This window comes from Jaculus jaculus, chromosome 18 (genome assembly GCF_020740685.1).
Source record: "Jaculus jaculus isolate mJacJac1 chromosome 18, mJacJac1.mat.Y.cur, whole genome shotgun sequence".
Lineage (NCBI taxonomy): Eukaryota > Metazoa > Chordata > Mammalia > Rodentia > Dipodidae > Jaculus > Jaculus jaculus.
In genome coordinates, this window is record NC_059119.1 from 11,730,554 (window position 1) to 11,746,977 (window position 16,424).

General features: G+C 51.9%; 1 protein-coding gene across 1 annotated transcript in view; it reads right to left on the reverse strand.

Annotated features, from left to right (window-relative positions):
* Nucleotides 1–411: 411 nt before the first annotated feature.
* The window catches only part of Npffr1 (neuropeptide FF receptor 1), a 32,733-nt gene continuing 16,720 nt past the window's right edge, over nt 412–16,424 (reverse strand). Inside the window, exons 2-4 of the mRNA XM_045137761.1 lie at nt 13,269–13,580; nt 5,164–5,263; nt 412–1,297 (exon numbers count right to left, since the gene is read on the reverse strand). Coding sequence (XP_044993696.1) covers nt 412–1,297; nt 5,164–5,263; nt 13,269–13,580 — 1,298 coding nt within the window. The remainder of the gene's footprint in view (nt 1,298–5,163; nt 5,264–13,268; nt 13,581–16,424) is intronic.

The window sequence follows — 16,424 nt, forward strand, 5'->3', positions numbered from 1 at the left end:
AATGATATACCTTCCTGTGCTCTGCCTGGGGCGGGGGGTGAGGGGGTGCACTGGAGATGTAGAAACCATAGAGAAGTCACGTTCCAGTGGGATTTCCAACTGAGAGCTCCAGCCACCTCTGTCCCTAGGCCTCAGTCCTCAGTGTCAGCGTCGTATGAGAACTGGATGGCATGTCCGTAGTATCATGGCTGCCTACCATGCAGAAGAGATTTGGGGAGTTTCAGCTCCTTCCCTCCTCCCTCATCCACCATCACCAGCTGTCCACTGCCTTTTTTTTTTTTTTTTTGGACAAGAAGGCATTCTGGTAGATTGTTCTAAAAGCCACCCCAGGCTACTGTGCCATGCAGAGATCTGAAGCCACAGGCCACGAGGTCTGCCCTCTCTAACCCCCCCCCCCGACCTCCTCCGCCCTCAGATATCCCAGGCTGGGATAGTGAGGGGCAGATGGTTGCAGCCGGGTCTCTCTTCGAGCCCAGCCCGGTGCCCCACTCGCCCGCTGCGCAGCGGCAGGCGTCCGGGCCTGGGCGGGGCCCCGGTGGCGCCCGCGCTGCTGGGGCCCGACTCGGACCGCAGCGCCGCCGAGTCGCTGGGCTGCTGCTGCACGTCCACCAGGGCCCGCCGGCGCAGGAGGCGCCCGGGCCTCTCGGAGTAAGCGTGCCGCGGCGCCTGGCAGAGCTGGGCGCGGAAGGCGGCCTGGAAGCCGCGGCGGAAGTTCTCGTTGAAGTAGCCGTAGATGACGGGGTTGGCGCTGCTGTGCAGGAAGGCCAGCCAGTGCGCCCAGGGGAAGGCGTAGGCCGCCACGGCGCGCAGCTGCGGCTCGCTGAGCTGCCCGTAGTCGATGAGCAGCAGCAGCGCCCAGAGCGGCAGCCAGGACAGCGTGAAGAACAGCGCCACGGCCACCAGCATGGGCACCACGCGCGCCCGCCGGCGCGACCCGCGGCCGCCCTCCGCCGCCGCTTCCGCCGCGGGCGCGGGCGCGGGCGCCTGGCACAGCTTGCGCGCGATGCGCGCGTACAGCAGCACGATGAGCGCCAGCGGCGCCGCGTACACGTGCGCGAACAGCACGGCCGTGTACACCTTGCGCATGCGCCGCTCGGGCCACGCCTCCCAGCACGAGTAGAGCGGGTAGGAGCGGTTGCGGGCGTCCACCATGAAGTGGTGCTCCTCGCGCGTGACGGTCAGCGTGACGGCCGAGGGACACATGATGAGCAGCGCCAGCGCCCAGATGCCCGCGATGGTGAGCAGCGCCTGGCGCACGGTCAGCTTCTCGCGGAAAGGGTGCACGATGCAGCGGAACCTGCGGGACCCGCGCTCCCCGCCCCCGTCCGGGGAGGGGGCGGGGGAGGGGGAGAGAGTGGCAGCGGGCTGCGAGGGTGCCCTGGGGCCCCAAGGGGATGGGGAGAGAGGGCGGGGGTGTGGGAGGGTGCCCAGGGTCCCCAGCGGGGATGGGGGGAGAGGATAGGGGTCTTGGAGGGTGCCCTTGGACTCCAGTGGGGTTGGGAAGAGAAGCGGGGGTCTCGGAGGGCCCCAGCGGGGACAGTGCCCACCTCATTAAGGGGCTGCGGGATGGGGACACCTGACATCCGTGGTCACACCCCTGGCAGCTCCTGGGGACCTGTTGGGCGCTAACTAAGTGAATTTGCCAGCAAACTGGATGCTCACCTGTGAGGGAAGTGACTGGCCCGGCTGAGTGAGTGGCAGAGGCGGCTGGGGTCACAAGCAAGGGAGGATGGAGGAGCAGTGTACACTTCTTGCGGGGTGGGGGGGTTAGCTGGCACTGGGGCACAGCGGGCAGTGTGTGGTGCGCATTCTGTACTTGAGACGGCTAAGTACATCATCAGCAAGGGGATCTTTTAAGCTGCACTGATTCCCCAGAAGACTCGAGGGGCTAGGAGGTCAAAGGTGGAGCCTATATGACAGGCCTTCCCTCCTAGCAACAGTTTACATTCTTAATTATTTTATTTTATTTATTTTTTGTTTGTTTGTTTTTCGAGGTAGGGTCTCACTCTAGCCCAGGCTGACCTGGAATTCACTGTGTAACTTCAGGGTGGTGATCCTGTGGTGTGTGCCACCACGCCCGGCTCTCTCTCTCTCTCTCTTTCTTTCTTTTTTTTTTGAGACAGTGTCTGTAGCCTAGGCTGGCTCAAGATCCCTGTGTAGCAGAGAATGAATTGAACTTCTGATTCTCCTGCATCCTTACAGCCTTAATTTACTGGTGAGGAAAAGGACTCAGAGGTGTCAGGCAATTGGCTCAAGGCCACACAGCCAGCAAGTAGTGTGGACCACCTTGAAATCCAAATTTGCCTTGCTCTACTACACCATATAAGCCAGTGGCCATAAACCCTCTCTTTGCATGAAAGTTGAAACATTTATATATAGAGAGAGTGTGTGAGTGTAACTTTGAGGGAAGGAGTTAGGAGTTTTTAGCATTTTCTTTTGTTGTGTTTAGATAAATGCAGGTGTGAAATTCTGGAGAGATGGCTTAGTGGTTAAGGCGCTTGCCTGCAATGTCTAAAGACCCATGTTTGACTCTCCAGATCCCATATAAGCCAGATGCACAAAGGTGAAGCAGGCGCAAAATCACATATGTCCACTTGGTGGCGCAAGTGTCTGGAATTCTAAGGCAGTGGCTGAGGCCCTGGTGGGCCAATTCTCTCTCTCTCTAAAATAAAAATAAGTCTTTCGGGCTGAAGAGATGGCTTAGCGGTTAAGCGCTTGCTTGTGAAGCCTAAGGACCCCGGTTCGAGGCTCAGTTCCCCAGGTCCCACGTTAGCCAGATGCACAAGGGGGCGCAGGTGTCTGGAGTTCATTTGCAGAGGCTGGAAGCCCTGGCACGCCCATTCTCTCTCTCTCTCCCTCTATCTGTCTCTCTGTGTCTGTCGCTCTCAAATAAATAAATAAATAAATAAAAATAAGTCTTTCTAGGCCTCAGTTTCCTTATTTGCAAAAATGAGGCCAATAGCAGGCCCTCCTTCGTGGTGGTGTAAAGACGGTGTGAAATCACTTCTAAGGCATTCTGAATGCATAAAAGTGGGAAAAAAAAAGAAAACAAGGAATGTCTCCTCATGTCCACTGAAAGCAGACCTCGGGGCTGTTCAGTCAGCCTCACCTGTTTAATGGTGGGGGGCCCCAGAGAGGGGAGGGAGGGCAGTCATACAAGGTCACCTGGCTCCTTAGGGGTAAAACCTGCCTCAGAATGCGAGTGTGGAGTTGACTGTGGACCAGAGGTACTGTGGGCTTCACTAACGTGCCCTCCTACCTCCGCCCTTTTCCCGCTCAGATGGCAGCTTTTCCTCCCCCCGCAGCCTGCCTGGCTCAAGCATGGCTTCCCTGGCCTGCGCCACCCTGACCTTCGGGCTTCACAGCTGGCAGGCGCTCAAGGAGTCTCCTGAGAGCAAATGGCTCCGGAAGCACGTGGTACTTGCTCTGTGCACAACAGCAGTGAACAGGTGGGGGAGACTCCTGGGGTCACCCAGGAAGGCTTCCCGGAGCAGATGGATCTCAACAAACTGCACACGAGAGCAAACATGGCACCCTCGCTTCACCCAACAATGACGACAAAATCAAGGCTGGTGGAGGGGAGCCCGTCGCGCATCAGCCAGCTAAGCGGCTTTGTGGAGGTTGGAACCCACCTCCAGCACACCAGCTGCCTACCTCACGGGGTTACAAGCAACCGTTCTGGGGAGGTAGCTCAGTGGGTAGAGTGCTTGATCTAACATGCCTGAAGCCCCGAGTTTGATCCCCAGCACTGCACAAACTGGGCGTGGTGGCGGAGAACTGCAACCTCAGCACTTGGCAGGTGGAGACAGAAGGGTCAGAAGTTCATGGTCATCCTTTGCTACCTAGCTAGTTTGAGGCCAGCTTGGGATATGTGAGACCCTGTTTAAAAACAAAACAAGGGCCGGAGGGATGGCTTAACAGTCAAGGTGTTTGCCTGCAAAGCCAAAGGACCCAGATTTGATTCCCCAGGACCCACGTTAGCCAGTTGCACAAGGGGGCGCAGGCGTCTGGAGTTCGTTTGCAGTGGCTGGAGGGCCTGGCATGTCCATTCTCTCTCTCCCTCTCCCTCCTTATTAAATAAATAAATAAAAATAGAAACAAAACAAGGGTTGGAGAGATGTCTTAGCGGTTAAAGTGCTTGCTTGAAAAGCTTAAGCATCCAGGTATGATTCTCCAGGACCCACATGAGCCAGATGCACAAAGTGGTGCATGCATCTGGAGTTTGTTTGCAGTGGCTGGAGGCCCGGGTGTGCCCATTCTTTCTCTATCTGCCTCTTTCTCAACATAAATAAATAAATAAAACAAAACTCCTGGGTTTGGTGGGGACAAATGGAGTACTGGGCTTTAGAAAGGCATGGCTAAGGGTGCATGTTGGAGAGGGGACAGGCAGGAGAATGGGGGTGTGTGTGAAAGGAATAACGTCACAGTGGACCTGTGGACTGGGCTGGAGGCTAAGCCATGCCCAGAAACTCTGGCTGCAGAAGTTGTCTGAAGCCTTCTGAATTTCCCACTTCACAGGCAAGACTCCAGAGGCTCGGAGTAGCTATGCGACTAAGCCAACAGCCTTCAGGGAGGCCACGGTGCCTTCTAATCCCTGGGTGAAGGCACCCACCAGGAGCCCTGACCGCACTGGGGTGGCTAGAGTGGCAGTGGGGGCATGATGCCAAAATGCAGCTCCGTGCTGGCCCAGGGCCTCCCTGACCCCGGGCCCCGGTCCTCACCTCTGGCCTCCGGAGCGGAGCTGTGTGTGAGGGAGTGCTGGAACCTGAGGCTGGGTGAGCAGAAGTGATGGCTATGGGGACTAAACAAGGCCTTGATTTCCAGGGCCCGGCAGGTAGGATGTGGGGGTAGAGGGAAGGGCGTGGAGAGACCCTTTCTTCCCAGCCACTCCAAACCCGCCTGCATGCAGGCTCCCCTAACTCTGACTTCCTGGGTTTAAACACAGGGTAGGTGGCTTCCCGCAGGCCCCAAGAAATCCTACATCACTCCGGGGTGGCCTCCATGTCTTCCAGATGGAGTTAGGGGGTACCGTGAGCAGGTCTTCCCCTGCATGGCTCAAGCTTGAGCCCACCCGCCACAGAGTGGCCCCAGCCCCCCAGCCAGCTCCATGTTGGAGACGCTGCTCGCTGGGGCAGGCCCCCGGAGCCCAGGGGGACCTCTTACCTCTCCACAGCAATGGCCACCAGTGTGAAAACGGAGGCAGATACTGACATGCCTTGCACCAAGCCGCTCATCTTGCAAGTGGCCTTGTCAAAGGGCCACCCTGTAAAAAGAAGACACTGCTGGGTAAGAAATGCTTCAATGCCAGCGTGGCTAAGTGGTGAGAATCAGCAGGTGCTGGGGTCCTGAAGATGTCATGAGCAGCCAGCGCTGCTGTGGGCACCAGACCGGTTCTGCTTAGGAGAACTAGGCCGTGTAAGTACAAAAATAAAAAAAATAAAAACCAAAGCCATCAAAACAAACAAGCAGTTTCTCCCATTGCCAATTTTCTTTCTTTCTCTTAAAGTAGATTTGCCAATTTCTTCTTAAAAATATTTTATTTTTATTTATTTATTAGAGTGAGCAAGAGAATGGGCACGCCAGGGCCTCTACCCACTGCAGATAAACTCCAGACACAGGTTTCACCCTGTACGTCTGGCTTATATGGGTTCTGGGGAGTTGAACCTGGGTCCTTAGGCTTTGCAGGCAAGCGCTTAACTGCTAAGCCATCTCTCCAGCCCAGATTTGCCAGTTTCTATTGTCTAACTTCATGGCACGGTTCAAGCTGCCAGTGTGTAAGATCACTGAACACAGTTGGGTAAACTGGCACTGTTGGCTGGCATGAACAGTACCACCATAAGCCAGCTCTAGCTCACTACCAAATAGAGGCCCCTGCGGCCTATCCCGGGACAGTGGAGGGCCACATGGGGGTGGGTGGGGCCACCAGGCAACTATTAAAATGACAGGTCAAAGCTGGGCATGGTGGTGCATGCCTTTAATCCCAGCATTCATGAGGCAGAGGTAGGAGGGTCGCCGTGAGTTTGAGGCCACCCTGAGACTACATAGTGACTTCCAGGTCAGCTGGGCTAGAGTAAGACCCTACCTCAAAACCACCTCCCACCCCCCCCCACAAAAAAAGCCTGGTGCAAAGGGTAAGAGATAGAATGAGATTAACACAAAATCATTCATTTAAATATATCCATGAGAATAACTTGGAAAATCTTGACATAGAGAAAATACCTCTAATCAGAGGTGGTTTGTTGAAAAAAAAAAAAAAACAAGATTGACAAGATCCAAATTCATAAAATTAGAGATAAAAATGTAGGATGTGCGCTGGAGAGGTGGCTTAGTGGTTGAGGCATTTCCCTGCAAAGCCAAAGGACCCAAGTTTACTTCCCAGGTCCCACGTAAGCCAGATGCACAAGGTGGCACATGCATCTGGAGTTCATTTGCAATGGCTAGAGGCCCTGGCGCACCCATTCTCTCTCACTCTGTCTCACAAATAAAAATGAGAAGTATTTAAAAATAGGGTGTTAAGCTGCTCTCATTCTTGGTTGGAGCATCTGCTTTATCTTACAGATGACAGAGAAAATGGAGGAGAACCAACATCCGTCGATAAGACCGGAAGCTAGCCGACTGCCCACCACGAGACATGCCACCTCTACGTGTGCCAGGGGCTGGGAGAAATGGCAGAGGAAGTGGCAACATGGATACTGCTCTTACTGACAGCTGACAGCCAGCCCCAGGTTGATGGTGACAAACACAGTGATTAGTCAAAACCTACCAAAGCAGAAATCCAGAAGCTACAAAGAACTCACACTAAGTCAGTGGGCCAACAGGCCTGCCACGGCTCAGGGCACATCGTGGAAGAGGGGACAGAAAGACCGTAAGAGCCACAGGGCATAGGCAGGACTCTGAGGCATTCTCTCCCGCCTACCCCACACGGACTGGCTGAGGCCTCATGACCCCACCGTGAAGAGCATAACCCCACTGAGGGGGGCCTCCAGGGTAAAAGGAGCTGGGGCGAGGAGGTGAAAGAGAATAGCCTGTTATGGTGGTGCATGCCATTAATCCCAGCACTTGAGAGGCTGAGGTAGGAGGACTGCTGTGAGCTCAAGGACATCCTGTGACTATGTAGTGAATTCCAGGTCAGCCTCAAAAGAGAAAAATAGTATTGTTGACTGATTTCTAAAGACAACAACAATCACTGCATCATTCATGTAAATTCCATACTCTCCAATAAATTTGCGGTATTACAGGCCAACATGCATGCACGAGATCTGACTTGGGCGAAAGGGAAGATCAATTCTCTGAATCGAATGTGCACACTAAGAGGGAACAAACATGTAAACATGCTATGGATAAACAGATTTCTCACTGAGCAATAAGCTTCAAGTAAGGAAAAGTGTAAAGTTAAAATGAATCTTGTGGGACTGGGTAGATGGCTCAGTGGTTAAAGATGCTGGCTTGCAAAGCCAGCCGGTCCAAGTTCAATTCCCCAGCAGCCACGTAAAGCGAGTTAGTCTGATGTCCCATTGCAGTCTGGCAAAAGGTGAGGCCCAGGTGCCTCTAAGTTACCCTCTGATCTCCACGTGCGTGCTGTGGCATGTGCACTTACGCAAACAAAACAAGGAATAAACAGGGCTGGAGAGATGGATCAGTGGTTAAGGTGCTTGCCTGCAAAGCCAAAGGACCCAGCATTGATTCCCCAGGACCCATGTTAGCCAGATGCACAAGCGCACGCATGTGTCTGGAGTTTGTTTGCAGTGGCTGGAGGCCCTGGTGCACCCATTCTCTCTCTTTCCCTCTTTCTCTGTCAAATAAGTAAATTAAAAAAAAATAAAATATTTTTTAACAACTCATGGAGCAGAACTCCAATTAATAAACTTCAAAGGAATTATATTAGCAGACGATCTTTATTCCAAGGGCAAATGACAGTGATCACTGAATATGGCAGAGACCCACTGTTGCGTTCTAAAATAAGAGTGCAAAAATATGAGAAACAGAACGTCTGTATACTCTCCAAGGAGCTCCTGGTAACATTAATTATAAATGGCAAAGTGCTTGCTTTACAGATGAGAAACAGCGTGCTAACCAAAGGATTAAAGCAAGCCCCACTGCCGCGATGACAGCTCGTCGTCCCCCCCCCCGCCCGTCCCCCCCCCCCCGTCCGTCCCCCCCCCACCCCCCACTCCGCCGCCGCCTGTGCTGTGGTCACACAAAGGGCTTGAGCCGGATCTAATTGGGGCCAGACACCAGGCAGTTGTACAGCGTTCCCCACAGGTAACTGCTCAGCACTTTACAAACGTGCAGACGTCATCACCAAGCACCCATCACAGACTGGAAGAAACTAAGAAAACCATTCAGTGAGCTGGACCTGCTGGTTTAGACCTGTCTTTCCAGCTACCCTGAGGCCACGGTAGGAGGACTGCAAATTCAAGACCTGCCCAGACAACAGAGTGAGTTCAAGGCCAGCATGAGAAATGTAGTGAGATTCTCTCTCAAAATACAAGTGAAAACAGGGCCCCAGTCAGTGAGCTGCCATCGAGGACTCAGCTGCGCCCCCATCGAGCCCCCTCCGTACCCCCTGGCCGCCTTCTCCTGCAGCCGCCTTCCACAGCCTCCACTCTTTCGACCCCTTTGCTGATGCAGCTAAGGGTGGTGACCCGCTTCCTGCCGGCACTGAGGATCACATCCACGTAAGAATTCAGCAGAGAAACGGCAGGAAGACCCTGGCCACGGTCCAAGGGGTCGCTGATGATTGCGATGAAAAGAAACTAGTGCAGGCGTCCAGGGGGCAACGTGCCGGCGGCGGTGCTGTGACTGAGCGTCCAGGACACGGGGAAGTGCCTCAGCTACAGGGTGACCGGCGCGAGCACATGGGCCAGCTCCTCATGGAGACTGGGCTGGCTAAGGACGACAAGTTGAAGGCTCGTGGGTTTCCAGTGCTTGCAGCTCTCTGAAGCATAAGTGAAGATTTCCTTGCCATGAGTAGAATGTCCCTTCTGTCCTTGTCACAGCTTGTAGAATGTAACCATTTGGGGTTCGCTTTTCACTTGGACTAGTGTAACTTCATGAAGTGAACCGAAAAGAGCCAAAAAATAAAAAAAGAAAAAAAAGAAAAAGAAAACAGGTCTGGGAGAGATGGCTTAGCCTTGAAGGCTAAGCTTTGCCTGCAAAGCTTAATGACCTGGGTTCGATTCCCCAGTACCCATGTGAGTCAGATGTACAACGTGGTACATGCACCTGGAGTTCACTTACAGCAGCTAGAGGCCCTGGTGTTCTCTCTCTTTCTTTCTCTGCCGAGTGTGGTGGAACACACCCTTAATCCCAGCACTCAGGAGGTTGAGGTGGAGGATACTTGTGAGTTCCAAGTCAGCCTGGGCTAGAGCAAGACCCTACCCTGAAAAACAAGACGGGGATGTGCTTCAGTGGGTACAGCACTTGCCTAACATGAGTGAAACCCCAAACTCTATCCCCAGCAAAGAGAGAGAGACAGAGAGGAAAACAGAACAAAAGCAGCCGTGGTGGACACACCAGTAGTCCAGCACTGTTGGGCACAGGAAGGGAGGGCAGGTTCTTAAGACCAGCCTTGGCTACAAAGCAGGTTCAAAGGGAGCTTGAGATGCACACGGTTCCAGGAGAGATGCAGAGAGATGGAGAGAGACAGGGAGGAGGAGGAGGAAGAGGAAGAAGTGGACAAGGAAGAAGAGAGAAGGAGAAGAGACAGGCAGCAGGGGAGGGGGAACGGAAAAGGAAGACAAAGTTCAATGCAGTGTGCCATCAAGATCATGGACTAAACAAGGGGCGTCAGCCATCGTCCTGAAAGACAACTCCAGAGCACCGCAGAGGTCCATATCTGACAGACTCGAGTCCAAGCATTAAAGTCCTGAATTTTACATATATATATATATATGTGTGTGTGTGTGTGTGTGTATACATATGTATATATATATTTGAGAGAAAGAGTGCACACCAGAGCCACTGAAGGAATGAACTCCAGATGCACATACCACATTGGGCATCTGGCTCTACATGGGTACTGGGGAATTGAACTTGGATCCTTTGGCTTTGTTGGCAAGTGCCTTAACTGCTAAGCCATCTCTCCAGCCCACAGCAGAATTCCTTTTTTGGGTTTTTTTGGTTGTTTTTTTTTTTTAGAGGTAGGGTCTCACTTTAGCTCAGGCTGACCTGGAATTCACTATGGAGTCTCAGGATGGCCTCGAATTCACAGCGATCCTCCTACCTCTGCCTCCTGAGAGCTGGGGTTAAAGGTGTGTGCCACCATGCTCAGCTTCTTCTTTGTTTTTTAAGCAGTTTATTCAGTGTCTGAGACTCTCTACATCCTTCACAAATTTAATTTTACATAATTTGATATTCTGCTAAAACTTAAACTTTGAGAACAAAAGGACTGGCATAAATTATTTTCCAGAAATGAGGTCCCGTTTCACAGACCTGGGTTCTTGTTTGCTTGTTTTTAAGTTTTAGAGAACTAAATTTGCATTTGTTAAAATCAAAACATAGGAAAGATGTTCTTTACAAATGATTTTGATCGTGTGTCAAAGACAGGACAAAAAGGCTTTATCTCCAGCATTCTGCGTTGTACTGTATTGTCTGTCGTTCAGCTTCAGTCAGACGGAAGCGGCTCCATCGCTGGCACTTTGTCAATGTGGCCAAATGCAGATAATCCAGGTGCACGCGGTGCGCTCTGCGCAATATCTTCTTCTCGTTGGGCAGCCGTGCGGCTCAAAGCATCGGCGGGGTCTCGCTCACAAGGATCATGAAACCCAGGACCACCAGGAAGCTGCACTCCAGATGCCAAACACTCCAGTTCTCGTCTCCAGCCCTCCCCAGCACCCAGAGGTCTATTACAAGTTCCTACAGACTCCAGTGACCACCCTTTCAGGGGCTCTGTTGTACAAATCACACAGCCTGCGGAGGACAATAACACATTTTGCTTGTTTATTTCAGAGAGACAGAAGTCATAGAGTGAGAGAGAGAACGGGCACACCAGGGCCTCCAACTGCTGCAAATGAACTCCAGACACATGCTCTGCCTTGTACATCTGGCTTACGTGGGTCCTGGGGACTTGAACTGGCTTTGCAGGCAATTGCCTTAACCGCTAAACCATCCCTGCGGCCTGGAAATTACACATGATTTTAATCCTCGTCTGTAACCACTGGGCACATTAAAGAGAAGCCAAGGCATTCAGGCATTTCTGCCCATCCAATTAAGTCCAGAGGATTTTTCATTGTAACATTTTCTCCATCTTTGTTCTCCAATTCGTCCCCAATTAGAGGGGAAGTAAGTATTACCTTCCAAGTTCGTTCTTCTGGTTTTGAATTATAATAGCTGCCTCATTTACACGTTGTGCCACTTGATATTTCTCCTCTGTGAGTTTCTGAATCCAAATAGGAAGATTATCTGCAGAGTCCCTGCGGGTTTGTCCTTGTACATTAAAACAAGTTCCAGGTCCACATCGTCCTTACTCAACAAGCCAATCCTCACGACAGCACATAATGTCCGACCACGCTGGCCCTTGGAACGACTGCTTTCCATGGTGTCTTTCTTCACTTCTGTTTCGTCCTCGGTTGTTGTGCCTTTGTTTTATCCAACCAATCTGAGACATGGTTAAGAGCACATTCAAGCCCCATGTGGTGGCACACATTTAATCCCAGCACTCAGGAGGCAGAGGTAGGAGGATCACGGTGAGTTCAAGGCCACCCTGAGACTACAATTGTGAATTCCAGGTCAGCCTGAGCTAGAGTGAGAGCCTACCTCAAAAAACAGAAACAAAACAAAACAGCACATTTGACAGTAGATACCTTTTGTTGTTGTTGTTGTTTGGGTGGGGAGGGAGTAGGGTCTTGCTCTAGCTCAGGCTGACCTGGAATTCACTATGGAGTCTCAGGGTGGCCTTGAACTCATGGCAATCCTCCTACCTGTGCCTCCTGAGTGCTGGGATTAAAGGTGTGCACCATCATGCTCAGCTAAAATTTTTATTTATTTATTTTGAAAGAGAGCAAATGGGCTTTCTTTTATTTCTTTTTAATTTTAATTTATTTATTTGAAAGACATAGAGAGAAAGAGGCAGGTAGAAAGAGAATGGGCATACTAGGGCCTCCATCCACTGAAAACAAACTCCAGATGCATGCATGCACCACCCTGTGCATCTGGCTTATATGGATATTGTTGGAATCAGACCTGAGTCCTCAGGCTTCACAGGCAAGTGCCTTAACCACTAAGGCATCTCTCATTTCTTACATAGAAGAGAGATGCCTCCCTTCCTCCCACTTCTTTCTCTGGCTCTATTTCTGCCCGTGGGAGCTTCCTGGGAGAACCAGGCTGAAAGGGCATCAGGTAGCTTTGTTAGGTAGTTTAGGATGACTGGACCCAAAAATTAAAAAGCAGAAATATCCTTAAGTTTGCCCTTGCAACTTCCACTTTGCTAGAGATCAGAGAAAGATCTCCCTTCTCCTTATGTGTCTCTCTCTTTTTATTTTTATTTGTTTGCAAGGACAGAGAGAGAGAGAGAGAAATAAAGACAGAAAGAGAGAATGGGTGCGCCAGGACTTCCAAGCGCAGCAAGTGAACTCCAGATGCATGCACCACTTTGTGCATCTGACTTTACGTGGGTAATGGGGAATTGAACCCCGATCATTAAGCTTGCAGACAAGCGCCTCAACCACTGAGCCATCTCTCCAGTTTAATTTCAATCCATTGGTAAAACAGACACAAACTCAGGGTTTGGAGTTTAAGAACCTGTCTTGAATCTCCCCGCAACCTTGAAAACACCCTTACAAGGGTGCAGGGTATGTAATTAGATAGTGGAGTATGAGAATGTGGGTCTCTTTTTGTTTTTTAAGGTTTTTGAGGTAGGGTCTCACTGTAGCTCAGGCTGACCCGGAATTCACTATGTAGTCTCAGGGTGGCCTCGAACTCATGGCGCTCCTCCTACCTCTGCCTCCCGAGGGCTGTGACCCTGACAGGCTGAGTAACCACAGACCCGTCCCGAAACTGCCCTGAGCAGGCATCCTCACCCATCCAGCAAGGAAAATCACAAGCACGAACCACTGCGGGGATTCATTAAGCTAACCACAAAGCGCATGGAACTCAATGCCCGCCCCAAAGGAAAGGACGGGTTCATCGCAGCCATCACGCGTCACCTGGCAGCCACCACCCGGAGTGGCCAAGAGGGCCAGCAACGCACCCTGTCTCCTAAGCGTCTGTCTGTCTGTCTAGGTTGAGCTGGAGACTGGAAGGGTGGGGGTGGGGGGGCCGCCACTCACCCGTGATGAGGTTGTCCACAAGGGTGGTGGGCATGCAGAAGATGCCCACCAGCAGGTCGCTGACGGCCAGGTTGAGGATGAACATGTTGGTGACGGTGCGCATGTGCCTGTTCTTGAGCACGACGAGGCAGACCAGCGCGTTGCCCACCACGCAGAGGAGGAAGATGAGCGCGTAGAGGGCGATGAGCGTGGCCGCCACGGCCCGCGAGTGCTGGTAGTAGGCGCAGGTGAGGTTGCCCGCCGGGACGGCCTCGCCCTCGCTCCCGTTCGCACTGGGGGGCCGGCTGCCGTTGCGGGGCGCTGGGGGCTCCCCTAGGACCAACCGAGCATGCGTTAGGACCGCAGCGAAGGGCACACGAGCTGGCTTTGCCCCTCGGCTCAACCCCAAGGGCAAGCTCCCAGCGCCGAGGGTCCTTCTCTAGCCTGCTTCTCCGCCTTCCCTCTCTCTACCTCCAGTGGCCGAGGTAGCCCAGGCTGCCCTCGAACTCACTATGGAACTGAAAATGACCTTGAATTTTTAAAAAAAGTTATTTAGCTGGGCATGGTGGCACATGCTTTTATTATCTTTTTTGTTTGAGAGATAGAGAGAAAGAAAGAGGGGGAGAGAGAGAGAGAGAATGGGCGCGCCAGGGCTTCCAGCCTCTGCAAACGAACTCCAGACGCGTGCGCCCCCTTGTGCATCTGGCTAACGTGGGACCTGGGGAACCGAGCCTCGAACCGGGGTCCTTAGGCTTCACAGGCAAGCGCTTAACCTCTAAGCCATCTCTCCAGCCCAGGCACATGCTTTTAAATCAAGCACTTGGGAAGGCGGAGGTAGGAGGGTTGCTGAGCGTTCGAGGCCAGCCTGAGACCACAAAGTGAGTGGCAGCTCAGCCTGGACTAGAGTGAGACCCTACCTCGGAAAAAAAAAAAACAAAAATTTCTTTATTTTGAGAGATTGAGTGAGCGAGAGAGTGTGTGTAAGGGCATGCCAGGACTTTTGGCAATACACTTTTGGCTTTACACAGGTGCTGCAGTTTGAAAGCAGCCTCCAAAAGTGGGGCTGGAGAGATGGCTCAGTGGCTAAGGTGTCTGCATGCAAAGCCCAACGACCCAGGTTCGATTCCTCAGTACCCATGTAAAGGCAGATGCACAAAGTGGCACATGCATCTGGCATTTGTTTGTGGCTACAGGCCATGGCGTACCCACTCTCATTCATTCTCTTTCTTTCTGTGCTTACAAATAAATAAACTGAAACAAAATAAAATTTAGGTGCTGAAAATTGAATCCCCACGTCATATGTTAATGATATTCGGAGGTGGGCCTTTGGAAGGTAATTAGAGTTGCGTGCGGTCATACGGGCGGGGTCTGGTAATGGGTGCCCTTAGAAGAGTCCTGAGCCAGGGGGCTTGCTGGGTCCCACCATGTGATAGTCTCTCTGTGACAAGGCAGAAGGCTCTCACCAGAGACTGACACCTGCTTTTGGACTGTCCTGCCTCCAGAACCATAGGCTAAATAACCCCCTGCTTTCTCTATATTAGCCACTCAAATAGAAAATGAGTAAGAATCCTCTTCCGTGTCTCTTTTAGGCAATAGTAGCAACTGTCCTGTCTCTCTCTTTCTTTCTCTCTCTCTCTCTCTCTTTGCACCAACAATGCTGCTGGTGGGGACAGCATCCTGTGGTTGTTAGCCTCACAGTGAGTTCGCAGCAGAAATGGTCCTGCTCATGTTTTAAAACTTAGTTACTTATTTATTTTAAATTTATTTACTTATTTATTTGAGAGAGAGAGACAGGAAGAGGCAGAGTAAAAGAATGGGCACGCCAGGGCCGCCAGCCACTGTAAAGGAACTCCAGAAGCATGTACCCCCTTGTGCATCTGGTTTACATGGGTTCTGGGCAATTGAACCGGGGTCCTCAGGCTTCGCAGGCAAATGTCTTAACCGCTAAGCCACTTTCCAAAGCCCTATTTTTGTTTTTTTGAGGTGGGGTCTCACTCTGTTCCAGGCTGACCTGGAATTCACTATGGAGTCTCAGGGTGGCCTCGAACTCACAGCGATCCTCCTACCTCTGCCTCCCCAGTGCTGGGATTAAAGGCGTGTGCCACCATGCTTGGCCTTTAAATTTATTTATTTATTTGTAAGCAGAGACAGAGAGAGGAGAGAGAGGGAGAGAATGGGCATGCCAGGGCCTCTACCCACTGCGAAGGAATTCTAGACTCATGCCACCACTTTGTGCAGCTGGCTTTATGCGGGTTCTGGGAATCGAACCTGGGTTGTCAGGCTTTGCAGGCAAGCTCCTTAACTACCGTACTATCTCTCCAGCCCACTGCTCATGTTTTTGACTCAAGACCAGACTTCAGTATGTGCTTCCCTGGTCCCGTGTTGCAGGGAGTAGCTTAGTGTCCACCTGTAGCTCTTCTGGGAAGTCATTAGCTGTGGTGACACGCGATACTGTCTCACAGACTCTCCCTGTGTCTTCCTCTGGGACTGAATGGAGGCTCCTCCGGAGTACGGAGGATCTCTCAGGAGTCTGTCACACCCAGAGCTCAGACCCCAGAGTCTCGGCACCTGGAGGCTGGAACGACACCTGGGGGGGGGGGGGGCTTCAGGGCCAGTGAGCCAGCGCCGTCAGGGGCTGCAGGGACCAGTGGGTGTCAGAAGGGGTTCTGGTAGGGACCAAGGGCTTGCTGGGGGAGAGAAAAAGAAAACAGCTAGAAAGTTCTGGTGAGGGGAAATGATGTTCCCAGTTAAGATTTTCAAGGGCCTCTCATTGCACTCAAACACCCTGACCACAATCTGAAAACATCAGACACGTACAAGAGAGACTATTGTGATGACCACACACAAAAGTTGTGAGGGCGAATGAACCAATTCGAGAAGCAGTGGCACAACGAACTCTGAGGTAACCATCATCTCCCTTCAACAAAGACCGGCTCAAGGCCGATCTCCTTTCATTCTATTCACAAAGTTCTTTTCGAATAATGTGGAACAAAGACTGTTTCTTTTCACTGACAAATATTTAGCTTATGTCTCTAAAAAACAAGGATTCTAAAAACATTACATATGCTTGGTTTTTCGAGGAAGGGCCTCGCTGTAGCCCAGGCTGACCTGGAATTCACTACATAGTCTCAGGCTGTCCTCACATTCACAGTGATCTTCCTACTTCTGCCTTTCAAG